Source organism: Podarcis vaucheri (assembly GCF_965113315.1).
Source record: "Podarcis vaucheri genome assembly, chromosome: 3".
Taxonomy (NCBI): Eukaryota; Metazoa; Chordata; class Lepidosauria; order Squamata; family Lacertidae; genus Podarcis; species Podarcis vaucheri.
This window is the reverse complement of record NC_138761.1, coordinates 73870533-73887471: the sequence shown is the minus strand read 5'-3', so window position 1 is coordinate 73887471 and position 16939 is coordinate 73870533. Positions and strand designations below refer to the sequence as shown.

Below are 16939 nucleotides of genomic sequence, written 5' to 3'. Positions count from 1 at the left end.
CACCATTTTTAAGGAGTTGTTTGGATTTGTCTTGCAGTGGGATATTCGAAGTGGAGAAATTGTTCAGGAGTATGATAGGCATTTAGGTGCTGTTAACACCATTGTTTTCGTGGATGAGAATAGAAGATTTGTGAGTACATCTGATGACAAGAGTTTAAGAGTCTGGGAATGGTAAGTAAAAAAATTGTGTCTTGACTTTTTTATTAGAGAGGAAGAAAATACAGTTTGAGTAGTGAATGTATTCTCTTTATACTTTCCCCCTCAATTTAGCCATGATGCCAACTGGTTGCAGAACTTTAGACTTCTTTCCTGTGAGTCTACCCAATCCAGAATGTTTAGTAATTTCTCGACTTGGTTTTGCAATTTATGCTGTAGAATCTAAGTTTTAGGACCTGGAGTCACAAGACTCCTCCCCTTCTCTGGAATTGATGATGCTGAGACAGTGACATGGCCTGATTCCTAAACCATGGTTAGCTTGCATCTCTGTACCAGCCCTGAGATAAAACTTAGGAGGGACCACAGTTTACTCCACATTTAAAGGGGATGTTGTCAAAGAAACAATGGGCAAATATGGCAAATAAAGGAGTATGTTTTCCAGTGTTGTGTCAAATACTGGATAATTCGAGAAAGGATGCCAAGACACAAACATTTTACTTCCAGGTCAGAGACTGGAATTATCAGAATGAAGACATTTTTAGTCAGCTTTCTTTCTTTCTTTCTTTCTTTCTTTCTTTCTTTCTTTCTTTTTAAATGGAACCATTGCAATAAAATTATTTGTTTGGGCTTTGGTTAGTTATTGACTCTGGGGAAAGAGCACCACCTACTGGCTTTACCAGTACCACTTCACAATGCTTAAGGGCCATATGAACATTTACTATAACCACGAGGAATGGGTAGATGAAATACAGAAATCACAGTAAATGCAAACGGAGAAATTCATGGACTGACAATTACACCTAGTGTCTGTACTACCTCCATTATCCGAAGTGGTATAGCTCTAACTATCAGTTGCTGCGAATCTCAAGTGGAAAAGAGTGCTGTTGCACTGGGCTCCTGCTCTAATCTTTCTTGGGGGACATTTTGACTTCATTTTAATGACTTCTGAAGTTGAATAATAAACTTCAAAATAGCAGAATGTTTGGTATAGTGAGTGAGAGATCGGTTGAGGGCCCTCACATCCTGTCTACTCAGATTTGCTGTGCCCTTCAGGGTGAGGGTTACTTGTTTTTTTAAACAAAAACAAATAAATGTGCAGTTTATCTAAAATGTGTAGGATTCTTTTAATGATGTGCTGCATAAAAGCTGGACATGAAGTACTGACGTTATTTGCCATAAGAGGGAAGAATTTGATTACTTTGAATTTATATGATCTCATGGTTATATGAACAAAATTAAGCTGCAATTAACCTTCATGAGAGCATTTACACTCCATCTAATTTGTCATTAATGTGATGTATGTAAATATTATGGAGGTTAATGTAGCTGTGTAATGAATGGTTTCTGCATTGTTAAATCTTCAGTGCCACCCACAGACGCTGATGATATTTATATCAGCCATAGCAATTCTCAAGAGTTTCCAAAGACCATTTAGTTAACCAAAACTAAACAGTTAAATGCCTTGAGCAGAATCATGAAGCAAAGGAAATTCTAGTGGGAAATCTTTTATTCTTTGTACAGAAGCATGTAAGTGTGCTGAAGTCCTTTAACTCTCTCCTACTTGCGGCAGATCTTCCCATGTATTTATTTTCAAGTATTTATTTATTTTTGAAAAACAAGAAAATCATGTTGAATGCTGCCTTTTTCTTTCTGTAAATCTTGAGATATTACTAGGAACTATTCATAGTGATGGTGAAGCAGCAGCCAACAGGATTGAGCCTTGCCCTCCCCCATTAGCCCACGGTTCAAGCTTCCCTACCCAACCTAAGGCCCGGGGGCCGGATGTGGCCCAATTGCCTTCTCAGTCTGGCCCACGGATGGTCCGGGAATCAGTGTGTTTTACATGAGTAGAATGTGTCCTTTTATTTAAAATGCATCTCTGGGTTATTTGTGAGGCATAGGAATTCATTCATTTTGCCCCCCAAAATATAGTCCGGCCTACCACATGGTCTGAGGGACGGTGGACCAGCTGAAAAAGGTTGCTGACCCCTGGTCTAGATCATTATTCAAAAATAAAGAACTATAGAGATCTGCAACAAAGTGCTGCAGTGCATACCCAGGAGTGTTCCTTTTCAGGGCTCCAGCTAGCATAGAATCAGGTGTCTTGTGACATAGTGTGGGTTTGTGAAGGATAGGTAAAGAGATTCCTCCCCAACTCTTCTCTTTCCAGCCCTCCTAAAAACCACCTCCACAGTGCGCATAATGCCAAAGGGGTCAGATTAAAAACTGGCTGCCTGGCCCAAACTTGAGTGCACGTTGTTGTTTTACACAGGGAGGGGAGCTCTGGAGAATGAGAGAGGAAAATGCTGCTGCCCCACACCAGCTGTCATTTATGACATCTGGTATAGGGCAGGTGAGTGGGGCTTGGCCAAATGGCAGGCCTAATTAGGCCTGTGGGCGAGGTATCTCCCACTGCTGCCCTACCCCATCCAATGCACTATAAACTGTTAGAAGCTCAAGCCAGCTGATTCCTTCCTCCTCCATTGTTCTTTTGTTTATTTCCAGCTGATACCTTCAAACTTTCAGGGCTCAACTGCTGTTTTGAGGCTAGGGTTTTTTCATGAGCAGGTGGTCACATTTTGCTTTAACTGGCAAACTACTGTATGACAGAATGCAGAAACCCCACAACATTGTCCAGGGCAGGGGGCTCATTTCACTTCAAAATGGTTAGGCATTAGACCACCCACTTTCTGCACTGAAGGAGATTGTGTTTCCTAAATTTGGAACACAGGGAGAAAGAAAGTAAGTATTACACATGGCGTTGTTAGACACTGCAGAATTCAATAGCCAAGTAAACACATTTAGACTGCAGACCTCTGGGCCCCTCTCATCTCTTAATTTTGTTTACTAGGTGTATGTCTGTAGTATTTCATCCATATATTTGTCTTCTTTCATAGGGACATACCAGTAGATTTCAAATACATAGCAGAACCAAGTATGCACTCAATGCCAGCAGTGACTTTGTCTCCAAATGGTAAGCCAACGTATCTTCTTAGGCCTCTCATAGAATAATTTATTGCTTTAGAATTTAGCGCTTGAGGCTCCATATTTATGGCAGACTACAAATCCATGTTAAGTCCTATTACAACTAAAATAATTCATAATTCCATGTCTCAGATTGTGTGTCTTTGTAGAATGCAAAATTGGGGCTTTATTTTTTTAAATGTACTATGGATATCAGATGTAGAAATCTAAGTGCATGAATTTATTTTAAGAATGACATTTAACATTCCTTTTTTTTTTTTTACTCTTAACAGGGAAGTGGCTGGCTTGTCAATCGATGGACAACCAGATTTTGATTTTTGGAGCGCAAAACAGATTCAGGCTAAATAAAAAGAAAATATTCAAGGGCCATATGGTGGCTGGGTATGCTTGCCAAGTAGATTTTTCACCTGACATGAGGTATGCTTCATTATAGTTCATCTGGCTATTATGGGTTATCATGTCCCATTTTGATTTTCAGACTTTCCTATGGTCTGATTTTGGACTCTAGTGTGATTTAAAAGATGTTTTTAAACTGTCCAAGGAGTCCTCATATGTGTATAGTCTGTAACAGTGATTCCAGATTAGGGAGGAGGATGAGTGTCCAGGTTCCTCCATCCAGTAGTCAAGGCTGCACATGTGGTTGCCCAATACTAGCAGTGCTGAGCCTATGTTTTGGTACCATTCGTTTTTGACAGAATCTAGGGGGAGGGGAGGAATTGGGGGTTGTCTTCACCTTCCTTGTCATATGATGGGGCAACATGAGGAGAAATTGGTTTAATTATTTTAACCCTTTTGAGCAGCTGATTTGCATGGTGATACTGACCACAGCGGCAACCAGTTGGGCAACTGATGCACACAGCATCTTGTTAGCAGCCCACTGCTGGGCAGGTAACTTTTGAGGCCATTGTGATTAGCGTAATTCATCGCAAAAACCCTGCAGTGGAAAGCAATTAATATTTCATCTGCTTTCTGTGTTAAACCGTATTTTGGTGTTTTGACATAACCCTTCAAAATTTGGTTTCAATGGATTGAAGCAATTTTTAATTTCTTTTCTCTGAAGCTATGTGATATCAGGTGATGCAGATGGAAAACTGAACATCTGGGACTGGAAGACAACAAAACTATACAGTCGATTAAAAGCCCATGACAAAGTCTGTATAGGTGCCGTTTGGCACCCACATGAGACATCCAAGGTAATCACTTGTGGATGGGATGGTCTTATTAAGCTGTGGGACTGAAGGCCATACTGGAGAACTCTAAACTTCTCATCAGTTGGTGAACACCTGAGATTTTGGAACACCTATTCTGCAACAAAGATGACCTGACATTAGAATATAAAGATGGGTTGCCTCAGGTATTTCAGTATTACAGTGCACATATACCATATGGGGAATTCAGAAGACTTCATCTGAAACTATTGTAAGCTTAAAGTGACCAAATGAAGTGGTCTAAATGGAATATCATTTGTAAGATATTTTAAAATTAAATTAAACTGAGGAGAGTTGTGTCTAGCTTTGTGTTCATGAAGCTTCATAAGCTTCACTCTATCCTCGAAAGTGCACAATTTGGGAGAAAAATGTTTTCATTTCAGCATTGTAAGATGATGCACCTGTTTATAAATACTGTTTGGCAGTACTCTCAAATTTCCAAATACATTGGATATTTCTGAGTGTGTGTGTGTGTGTGTGTACAGTATAATAGAAGTTGTTAGAATTGTTTTTGTATTTTAACAGCAGTTGTTGGTCATGTTGAAATACACAAAGATTTTATATGTGCAACACGGTTGTTGTTTCTTTGTGAGGGCAATCCCCTCAAACCCAACAGCCCAGCTTGAAAATATGAAGAAAGGCCTAGTGCAGAGACCCAGATAGGCAGAGGATGTCTATCTGTTGCTATGTTTAGCTCAAAGATGGGTTCCATCAAGTCCTGGGTGTTTTTCTTCACCATTATCCATTTTGTGGAGCAGATAGATATAGCTAATGGGTTAGATCAGAAAAATGCTTACAAAAGGTGATGAGCATGAGGTACATTTAATAGCTCCTCCCACTACCAAAAGGCCTTTCCTGGGTGTTAGGGCTTGCTGCTGAATGTGGTGGGCTGCAGCACATGGGGGCTAAAGCAGAAGTCACCAAAAATTGGGTGGGGCACCTTCTTTTTGCAGGAGCCCAATATTCAGCAATCCACACCCTTCCTGTAAGCCCCCAACACCACAACCCATTCCATTCACCGAGGGACAGGCTGTTTATGGTGAGATGGGACAGGAAATACAATTTATGCTCCCTCACCTCCACCACCTTTTCTCAATCCCATTATATTTGCAGATGCATGGATTTGGATACATGCTAAGAAACTCTTCATTTTTATCATGACTCCTTTTTTATACTTATTATTGACAAGTCAGGTTTCTATTCTTACTCAAAGATTTTCTTTTTATAATGAAATAAATCCAAAGAATATTATGTATATATGTATAGAAGACAGTTAACGAGTAATTCATCAAATGCTGTTTTAGCATAAGCCCCATTCAGCCAGTGGAGCTTGTGCAATTAGTGAATTACTGCCTTTGTGGAGATGCTTCCAAGAGGTAGAACTGAAAGCACATTGCAGCTTCATTGCCATGTGACCACCTATGTCTTGTAAATGGGCACTTTAATATCTATTTTTATTTCATAGAATTATGTGTTTTGTGCTAAACTACTGTACATATGTCTCAATCCTCCTTTTTACAGATCTTATTTTTAATAAATGTTTTATATTAAAAGATGGAGACCAGCTTAGTGTAACATCTCTAGCATTGTCTGCAGGTGGCTGCTGCTTCTTCCTTCCTTTCTTTTTTACTCTTTATTTGGTATTAAAGTTGTAACTGCCTAGTTTTCTGCAGTGCCAGAGTGTAAATTTATCTTTCATTGAATTTATTATATTAAAATATTGTGGGAGAATTTCTTTGTGCTGTACGTTTCTACAGTTGAAGGTGTGCAGCATCTTCAGAAATCTAGAACCGCTTCACGCATTTCTGGTAACATGGCATTTATAGTGGATGAAGCATTATAGCTACGCAACTACTTTTTCATTCTAAATACATGCATCAATAAATTGCTGCTGCCAAATTTGTGTTTCCCATCTGCTCACCCACTGCTACATGTGCTTCATCTAAGGGCCTAACTAGGCATGATCTCACACTGTTTTTTAAACTTAAAATCAGCTGTTTGGGGGGCGTTTGTAGTGGAGTCATAGCATGGAGAGGGGAAAGGTTTCACCTTTTATCATTGCTACCATAGTCCCAGTTCCACATGCCTCCTCAAACAGCTGTTTGCCCCATGGGTGTGAAGCATGCAGGCACCTGTGTGCCACTTTGGGAGGATTCAGATAGGCCAATTGCAGGGGGCTTAATTCCCCCAGAAGCCCCAATCTGAGTTGCCTTTTGAAAACCTTGGCTGTTGCTGTGTGAATTTACACAACTGTTTTGTAGTTGTGCATGGCTGCTTCTAAAAATGTGGTCATGGACCAAAACAGACACATTTCACACATGATGACGGGCAGTTAATAACAGCATATGTTGTAAACCACCATCCTGATAACCTTAGCCCCCGCCCCACAGAAGAAAGCTTAGTATTTTAAGACAGCTTTTTTTTTGGGGGGGTGCTATTCAGCCATGAAGAAACAATTTATTTTCCACACATTTTGAGTTTTTAATCAGTATGATGATGAAAACATCTCAACAGGCTTGGGCTAGGCAGCAGCCAAGTGCATAGATAAAGTAAACAAAATACTTTATCTTAGAAGAGTTGAAGCCTGAATTTATAGAACAGGCTTCCTCAAACTCGGCCCTCCAGATGTTTTTTGGCCTACAACTCCCATGATCCCTAGCTAGCAGAACCAGTGGTCAGGGATTACGGGAATTGTAGTCTCAAAACATATGGAGGGCCGAGTTTGAGGAAGCCTGATATATAGAAGCTATGCCTTCCTGCTTTGTTGGGGAACAAAAATATATTTTTATTATATACCACAGCTGCTGTATTTGCACTTTGGGTAATTTTTGACAGTGCGTCTCTGAACTCACCTTCAATAGTACCACTGAAGGGGATGAGTCACAGTTCTGTTCCATAGGCCGAAGCCCCTATTTCCATCTTGTATTCACCCAGCTCAGTGTATAACAACTACTTGCGTTGAAGGCTTCCCTTTTTAGGAACATCTGTGGTTTTGATAAGTCTTTGTAAGTGTGAAAAAGCCTGAAGTCTTTCAGTTCCAACTCTTTGAGGAGACTGTACCAGTACCGAACCACAGTGCTGTCATTGCCGCTGACCTCAAATCCTGGCCAATGAACATGGATTTCCAAGACCAATTGCCCTATGTGTTCCACAACGTCCTCTAGGATCAGGTTTTCCAAAATTTTCCACTCTGCACTTTCCATATCTGCTTTGAGGATATCGATCTGTAACAGTATGACAGGAAAGCATGAAAAACAGGCTCCTTGTTTCATAAATCAACTGTCATATGAATCAACTGTGTATTTAATATATCAAGCCTCATCAGAGAGGCCATTTCCATGTGATTATTAGAGGTTAGAATGGTAGATTATTTACCACAGAAAAGTGATTGCAAAGGAGGTATAAAAGAACTCATTATTAGAAAACAGAGACATGCATTATAGTGAGATCAGTGTCCCCCTTGCACAACTGACCTCTACATGTGCAAATAAGACCTATGCTTCCTTTCTTCATTGCAGCCCCTCCCCCCCCCCCGTGCAATCTGCTTTGGAGTTTGGTGGGCCACTGGAGGAGATGGAGGGGGCTGCAGGGAACAGAAGAAGCAGCCTCATCATATCTCTTGGCATATTGTTGGGTCCTGTGCATAGTATTTTATGCACTACTAATAAATTCATTTTCCAGGTGTGGATCCTGATGTAACTGAACAGTTCTCTGTGCTGATACTGGTTGTATCTTAGCCACTGGAACATCCATGCTCCCTTTCATATAACACAATAATGATAGATAACCTGATGAAAATTATCATGCAGAAGACTTCCCAAATAAAAGACCACACACCCACCCCTACAGCACAGAGAGATGCACCAGCCAAGAGTTTGTCAATAGAGATTGCTCAGCTGTCCTGACTACCCTTTTGACTGACTTGGCTGAATGAAGTGCTATCTGTCATTTCCATGGGCACTCGATTCATTCCTAAATACAAATTCGTTCCTGACTGCTTCAGTTTCAACAGTCGCAAATAACTTGACTTTTAGGCATCAATCCTTGCCGGGGAGCAAGTCCCATTGAACTAAATGTGAGTTACTTCTAAGTAGATGTCTGTAAGATTGTGCCATTAGCATCTATGGAACATTTTGAGAAAAAGGAAATCCTCTATCTTGTCATAGTCTCTCCTGGTGAAAGCAAAAGTCACTATCAGGAACCAAAAGAAGAGACTTTATTAATGTGGAACTTGAAAAGCAAATGTCACAATAGCATCCACATTTCCCATGAAAATTATTTCAAGTATGGTGACTGGTGTTCCTTCCTTAGCCCCTGCACTGCCTATGCCCCCAACAGATCTAAAGGCAATTACAACAAATGACAATCATTAGGAGTAGGAGCCAGCCAAAGTTCAGCACTTTCAAATTCCACTATTTCAACAGCAGAGTCAAGTATGTGTTGAACCTTTGGCTTCAGGTGGAACATGACTATGGAAAACAAGAGACATCAGTGGAAGTGGTAAGGAAATGATTGTGGCTCATGGCTGTGAGCACCAAACTCCAGGATAATGAGTTGCTCTTAAATATCCCAGTGTGGTACATTTTACTATATAGTCCCTAGATCATGCAAGGCTATTTAAAGGAACTAAGCTTATAGATTGCTTTTTTAAACAGGACTAGAGCATTCCCTTGAGACTGGATGTCAAACATCTGAAAGGCACTCGTCTCTTCTAAAGAAGAAGTACAAACATGGAATGCTATGCAGATGTTTGCTTAAGTATATTAATTACTGCAGGACTGCTACTACTGCCAAAGAAAAATCCCTATTAATGCTTTTGCGGAAGAGGATTCATAGCAATTTCCTTACTGTGTGTGAAAGAGAACCTAGACTACTTAGTATTCACGTCAGACATTTGTTGTCTCCACCCAGATCCACAGCTGTCAGTTTATGTCTTCCAAAAGGAGAAAAGAAAAAGTCCATCTTGGAAGATGAAGAAAAGCATGCACTCGTCACCAGGCTCCATCTGGTGATAATTCAGTTGTGCCATCTCAGTTTTGCTGTGTGTGCCATCTGCATGATTTTGCTTCATGCCCTGTTTAACTCTTCAATACCTATTAACTGCCTGCAATAATTAAATTAGGGTCAGAGCAGACAGTGCAACCTCTTTGTGGGGGCTGCTTGACAGAGCAAATGTGCCCACCCAGTGAACTACTTTTGTGTAGTGACCTACTGAGTGGGTGGATTTTCACCTGGGCAATCCTGGTGGTTGCTCTTTTTTCTATTTGTGTGGTGGGATCCCATACAGAAAATAATTCAATACATGCAGTAGGCAGCAAGCTCCTACTTAGGGCAATTGAAAATGACATCCATAAGACATCTGTTTGGTGTATTAGGTCTTAAATCTTTTTTTGTATAGGGACAAGTAACAAAAGGTTCAGATATTGTACATCCCATATTTAATACGGTACAGGGGGAAACTGTCCTCCCCAAACAAAAAGAGAATTTAGACTACTTGGGAAATATGCTCATTCGTACACAGGTAGGATTCATTCACACCATACATCTGCTGCAGTCAAAAGCAATAGATGGTTCATGAAACAGAGGAAGCCTATTTGTGCAGGAATGTTTGCACATAGGTCATTCACAATAAGCAGCCTGATAGGGAGTGGCGGGGGAAGCCCCACTGGGCAAGGCCCAAGACTCACTGCCATGATCCACCACATGTAGAATTTACACACGCCATTGAATTAGCCCTACAATTAGAATTCCAAGAGGGATTTCATCAGTTTCAGCTCAGTGGAGAAACAGCTGCATCTCATGCTAACAGCTGTTAGCCAGTATGATACAGGTCGAGAGAGAGGAGGGGTGGAAATGTATAAATGGTGAATATGCATTGCATTTAGTAAAATGTTAAAAGTATCATAAGATACACTTGAAAAATTAGTTTAGTTCCTGCAGTTGTGCAAAAACATTAAGCCACAGGCGACACATTTAACCATTAAAGTTCTTGTGCCTTCTGTAAACACCCATCTCACTAGTTGCTATGTTTCCATGTGACATATAAGGTAACCAGGTATATCTGAATAGGAGTATCTTAAGATCTATTCAGAGAAAAATATGCTCCTCCATCAATTTTGTGGGTATTTTAAAAGAAACATCTCTCTCTCCCCCCCCCCCCCGCCCACTGTTTCCAGTGGGAGGGGAAAAACAAGGAAGTGGTTTAAAGGAGCTCCTTAAGTAGACCACATGTCATCCTCGTTTAGGTTTAGGGAATCCCTGGTGGCTGAGACAGCTTTGCACTCTTCAGAACCAAGCTGATTCCGAGTCCTTTCTCAAAACTGCCCCAACGCATACTGTTTCTGGCTCTTCTGATGTCAGAGCTCCAGTGTTGGTAGAGCCAAGATGCTGGAGGCTGCAGTGGCAGAAGGGAGGAGGGATTCAACGCCAGATCTCTCTCTCTGACACTGCATGCTTGCACATGGTTTTAAATAAGAAGAAAGGGACATCTCCCTTACTGAAATAGTTACGTAGAAGAGGAGGGAATTTCAACGGCTACTACTTGTCTCACAAGCTGCGATTTCCAGGATTTTCTCTCTTGCACAACTATTGAAAGCATAGAGATCCTCTTCTCCTTTGCAGTTGGTTCAGGGACCCTAGAGGAGGGGTAAATAACCAGTGGCTCTCCATATGTTGCTAGACTACAGCTCAAATCCTCCTTGACCATTGGCCATACTAGGGGAAACATATGAAAGTTCAACAACACCTGGAAGGCCACAGGTCTCTTGCTTTATAGAAAAACAGGTGTACAGCATGGTAAAAAATTTAAGGGAGTTTCCAGTTTGCATAACTATTGTAACTAGATATCTGCCTTATCATACAAGCATTTCCCTTTTCTTACACACCTGCAAATGCAACCTTTTCTTTTTTACATAAATAAGAATCACTTGGCTTTTCCCCCTTTCCACTCCATCAGTGACAGGATGTCTTTTGTGGAAATGTTTCTGTCACATACCAGACCTTCAGGTTTGCACAATAAAAGTGGATTAAGCTGTTCTTTCACCCTAGCACAACAAATCCACTTTTAAAAAATAAACTTGTGTGGTTCAGAAAATGACAAGGAAATGCATTGAGGGTGCATCCAGACATCCTTTTCATGGTGCATTCATGGTGCTTTGTGCTCATGATGGGATCTAGGTGCTCAGTGGTTTCTTGGTTTTGGGGTTTTTTTAAAAAAAGAGGTGCTGGCATTCATATATTGATAGGATTGCTGTGCCAGAATAAAACAGCTGCCATTGGCAGCAAAAGAACAGGTGCTGGTATTCCATATAGGGAGTTACTGTCACAAAAATGCCCTGACATGCAGCAATGTGTGATCCCATTTTCAATACTGTTTGCTCCTACAGAAGTTCTGGGATGGACATACTGCTTCATTTCCAGTTGCTGCCTATCCTAAAACTCTCCATGCTACAACAATAATAATAATAATTTATTATTTATACCCCGCCCATCTGGCTGGGTTTCCCCAGCTACTCTGCGCAGCTTCCAACAAAAGATTAAAAATACATTAAAACATCAGTCATTAAAAACTTCCCTAAACAGGGAATGTTCCAGGATTGTGTGTTACTGCTTTTGTCCAGCTTTTGCTGTGTCTCCAGATGACAATAATTGCAGTAACAATGGGGAAGCATCACCGAACAACACATAAAGCAGAATCATGTGCGGACGGTCTATTGTTGCATCAACAACATTGTGAACAACACACACACCTGTTGAGTGGCCTGAAGAGGGTGAGATGAATAAATAACTAATGGAAACCTGTGAAAACACCCTGTAAGCAAATCGGGAAGAATGCTCATTGTCTAAATCATAACAAATGCTTAATAAAGACCAGAGATAATCTAATCTTGATGTAAGGATAGCGCACACAAGTCCAGATGAATACTCAGTATATGGGTCATCTGGAGGGGCTTTTAGGTTGTGGTATTCTGGCTTTGATGCCTCCCTTCACCTCATGTACTCTCAAGTTAATGCCCCAAAGAGTTGACAGCCTTGCATTCAGGAGGACAAGCAGCAGGTATTTAGCTCATAACCTACAACAGTCACAAAACTGAACTGAAATGTGACTGTTATGAACAGCATCTCCAGGATAAAGTGAGCTGCCGGAAGAAGAAAAGCATAAGCTGTGCCTCTATATCTGTTGCATACGGGAAAGCTCACAAAAGAAAGACGACAGTATTAAGAGATAGCGGGTAGCCAATTCAAAGTTTGACACTACTTGCACTGCTCACACAAAAATGTTCAGCATGCTTAGAAAAAGAAAAAAGATTGACAGAAAAGCACAGCATCTAAAATGCTCCAGCATCTAAAACCCAAAACAATGACTGCCATGAAGGGCAGATTTCTACCCTCAGCTCTAAAAAAAAAGGTGTGAGTAAGTTAAATAAAGACATGAACCAAATAGATGTGCCTTTCTACTCATGGCTTCCTATAAATTATTGTTGTGTTACTAGTGCATGTCATTCTGGACAGTTCTGTCACCAGACACACACCCCACATAGACACTAAGCCCATGTCAGGCAAGGGGTGTGTGATTCTGTGGCCCTCCTGACAGGCCCTGCTAGCTGGCTGAGGAGAGTCCAGCAACATCTGGAAGGCCAAAGCTCCCTCAGCCCTGATGTAAGGGCTGCTCTGGATGAGCACAGGCCTGTTCCAGTCGGAGCTCTAAGGAAAGAGGACAGCAGACTTGTACTTAGCAACAGAAAAACAGATCTTTGTGGAAGTGGCAACATCACCGCTCTTCCCATTGCACCCAGAATGAAGCCTATTAAATCTTGAATTAGAAAGTCTTCCTCTCTCTCTCTCTCTCTCTCTCTCTCACACACACACACACACACACACACACACACACCCCAGCACAGCTGTCTGCTCACTATAGGAAGAAGTCCAAGTGGGAAATACTGGCATTATTGCTCATGTGCCCCTAAGCAAAACAGGTGGTCATGCCACCATACACACATTAAAGCTACATTTTCCCAGACATTAATAGAATAGGATAAGGCGGCTTCATGGTGTGCCAAAGATTGATTTTTCCTCCTTATTTCCAGATTCATTTTACAGTGTGGAACTGTAGGAAATTTCCAGGGAAGGAGCATAGCACATACTTTGCCTACTTAGTTCAATCCCCGATTCCATGGCATATTTAGCTAAAAGGATCACTTTGCTGCCTGAGATCCTGGAAAGCTGCTGTCAGTCAAGAGACATCGAGTCACAGGAAACTGCTTTATACAATACCACCTTTGGTCCACCTAGCTCAGTTTTATCTACACTGGCAGTGGCTCTCCAGAGTTTCAGGTAGGAGTCTCTCCCAGTCCTGTCTGGAGATGCCAAGCATAGAATGTGGGACTTTCTGCATACAGTGGTGCCCCGCAAGACGAAATTAATTCGTTCCGCAAGTCTTGTCGTCTAGCGAATTTTTCGTCTTGCGAATCACGAAATCCCATAGGAATGCATTGAAATTCAATTAATGCGTTCCTATGGTCAAAAAAAAGTCCAAACAAAGCCAAATTTGGTACAACAACAGTTTATTAACTGCTCTTTAAAGTCACACATACTGTAAAGAGCAGTTCAAAAATTGAAGGGAAAATAAATTAACTTTATAAACAAAACATGTCTTTGTTTTTAGACAAAGGAAACAAAGTCGCGAGACGTTTTCGTCTTGCGAAGCAAGCCCATAGGGAAATTCATCTTGCGAGGCAAATCGAAAACGGAAAAACCTTTCGTCTAGCGAGTTTTTTGTCTTGCGAGGCATTCGTCTTGCGAGGTACCACTGTACATAGCAGATCCCCTGCCACTGAGTTATGGCCCCTGCCCTAGACAATTCGGGGATGGATTGACCTGGCTTGGTGTAATGCACCTTCCTTTGTTCTCACAATGCACACTCCCTACTCCTGCAATTTACTTGAACTGTTTTTAATTTCTGAATTTTAAACTGTCCTGAGATCTGCTGCTGAAGGGCATGCAATAAACTTAGCAATAATACTACTGCTGCTGATATTGTTGCACACCTAACCTTCATTATTTCAGGCCCTGTCATAAAAATGGAGATGCCAAAGGAGTGTGCAGGTTCTTAAGCATTCTACCTACGCGGTGCTTATCACCAGGACACCATGAGCATCTGAAAAACATTTTATGTTCCTGCTGCAAATTACCCTCAGGAGAGACAAAAGAATGTTGCTTTAATGATTCGCCATGCATTTGCCAGCATTATGTTCCGTGTATAATCTGTTTCCCTGGTGCTACATTGTCATTCTTTCACACGCTGATGCTGAGTATGGGAGACTGGGGAAAGAGGAGACAGATAAATTTGAAGTATACTTGTGTTTACATGCAATTTCTTCAGCAACTGGAATGAAAAGTAATAAAGACTTCCAATTTCTAAACCCGCAGGCCCATAGCCCCTGCTCTACTCACAGCCCTGTGGAGCTGGTGCACTTAGCTGCTACAACAGCTACAAGGACGGATGAAATCCAGAGCTCATCAGAGAGCCTTGAGATAGCACTGACAATCCATTTCCGGTTTCTTTTATATGACCAAAAAACATATTGGGAGTGCACTTGTAGAAGTACTGAAAGGAATGTAACATGCCAACTGGACTCATTGTTGTGGCACAGTCCCAGTCTATGTCTTAAATTTTTTTTTTAAAGCTTCACAGTTCCCTCAGCTTCCATTCCCTAGAGGCAGGCAGACCATGGAAGCTCCTGCCAAGTCTCAGTGCGCAAGCTGTGCAAAGCTTACTGTCTGGCAGGGAAGTTGGGCAACTCTGACAGTCATTAACGCTGTGATAGCCACATCCCAAAAGGTGGTAACAGTACCTTTCCTGGCTATGTGCCACTCATCAGACTGGCTTGCTCAGAGCCACCTGTCAATCAGAGCCCACCCAGACAAGGAACCCTTCACAATGGAATTTGGCCAATATTCACCATCCATCCAATCAACCTGGTGCTGCATTACTCAGGGGCCTATGTTTGTGAGTAACTACTTAGGATAGCTGCTTAGATACTTAGATAGGATAGTAGCTCGGTCCCATCTCCAGCCAACCTAGCAGTTCGAAAGAATGTCAAAATGCGGGAAGGTAACGGCGTTTCGGTGCGCTGCTCTGGTTTCGCCAGAAGCAGCTTAGTCATGCTGGCCACATGACCCGGAAAAACTGTCTGCGGACAAATGTCGGCTTCCTCGGCCAGTAAAGCAAGATGAGACTTGCAACCCCAGAGTCATTCGCCACTGGACTTAACTGTCAGGGGTCCTTTACCTTTACCTTTTTACTTAGGATAGAGGGGACTTGGTATCAGGGCCAGATGAAGACATAATAATAATAATATTATAATTTATTATTTATACCCCGCCCATCTGGCTGGATTTCCCCAGCCACTCTGGGCGGCTTCCAACTGAATATTAAAAACAATACAGCATTAGACATTAAAAACTTCCCTAAAGAGGGCTGCCTTCAGTTGTCTTTTAAAAGTAAAATAGTTGTTTATTGCCTTGACATCTGCTGGGAGGGCGTTCCACAGGGCAAGCGCCACTACCGAGAAAGCCCTCTGCCTGGTGCTGAGATCGTAACCCTAGTCAACCTTAAGAGATCCCATAGCACATGAAACACCTTTAAATGAAAATACCTTCTGAATTCTTACTTAGCATATACGAAAACTTTTTATGCTCAGGAACATAAAATCAGTTACACACATAGTTTAGCACTTAACGAAGCAGAAGAGGCATGCACCCTGTGTGTTATGCACATATCATAAAATTTAGAAATAAATAAAAAAGCATTTAGAGCCCCCTCTTAATCTGAGGCCTCAAGCTGTAGTTTACTTAGCATGAAATGTGTGTAGTGCTTTTTACTTCCTTTCATGCACTATTCTGCCTTTCCCCTTTTTGTTCTCTTAAACCCCTTTCTCTTAAAACTGGTTGTAGGGGATTAATCATGCGTTGTTGTGACTGCTCACAAGATAGTCTTCTCTCCACGGTGCCTAGATCTCTGGGCCCATGCTGTTTTCATATCTAGGGAGAACTGCGGGAAAGCTAGCTGCCCTCCTTCCTAGGGGGAGAGAGGTGTGGGCTGGATGCTCCCACATCTTTCTAACCAGGATGAATTTCTCACAGCCTTGAGGACTGCCCTTCTCTCAAAGTCAGAGGAAAAGGAAGGGCTGGTGGCAGCAGACCAAATGGTTAGAGACAGGAGCTGTTCCTGTTCCCAGGAGAGAGGGAGGGAATGAACTCTCAGGCTTTCGCTACAATAGTCAGGGCCAAGGGGGCCTTAATATCTGCAACAACAAGGTTAATGGGATTTCTGATATATCTGGCATTGACCTGAGTGCCATTTAAAGTTCCCTACAGAGAACAATCAGTTGAGAGTAAGTACCTGAGAGAAGCTATTTGCCGGCGTTATCACAGCATGTGATAAAAGCCACTAGAGAAAGCAAGATATCCCAATTTACCACACATCAGGTTTCCTGCATCTCTGTACATAACAAGAGATCATATCTGCAGTGCTTGGGTCCAAAGAGACTTAGGTTACATAGCCATGGTGTCAAAGTTAAGCACTGTAA

At 41.7% G+C, this 16939-nt stretch overlaps 2 protein-coding genes across 5 annotated transcripts in view; one reads left to right on the top strand and one right to left on the bottom strand.

Annotated features, from left to right (window-relative positions):
* CDC40 (cell division cycle 40) overlaps positions 1 to 6080 on the top strand; it is an 89368-nt gene extending 83288 nt beyond the window's left edge. For all 4 annotated transcript variants that reach the window (XM_082216774.1, XM_082216775.1, XM_082216773.1 and 1 more), the window contains 4 exons: positions 38 to 171; positions 3054 to 3130; positions 3414 to 3558; positions 4202 to 6080. In XM_082216774.1, coding sequence (XP_082072900.1) covers positions 38 to 171; positions 3054 to 3130; positions 3414 to 3558; positions 4202 to 4379 — 534 coding nt within the window. In that variant the 3' untranslated portion in view covers positions 4380 to 6080. The remainder of the gene's footprint in view (positions 1 to 37; positions 172 to 3053; positions 3131 to 3413; positions 3559 to 4201) is intronic.
* Positions 6081 to 6805: 725 nt separating this feature from the next.
* Positions 6806 to 16939, bottom strand: part of METTL24 (methyltransferase like 24) — a 72074-nt gene continuing 61940 nt past the window's right edge. Inside the window, exon 5 of the mRNA XM_082216812.1 lies at positions 6806 to 7573. Within this exon, the coding sequence (XP_082072938.1) occupies positions 7259 to 7573 (315 nt within the window). The 3' untranslated portion in view covers positions 6806 to 7258. The remainder of the gene's footprint in view (positions 7574 to 16939) is intronic.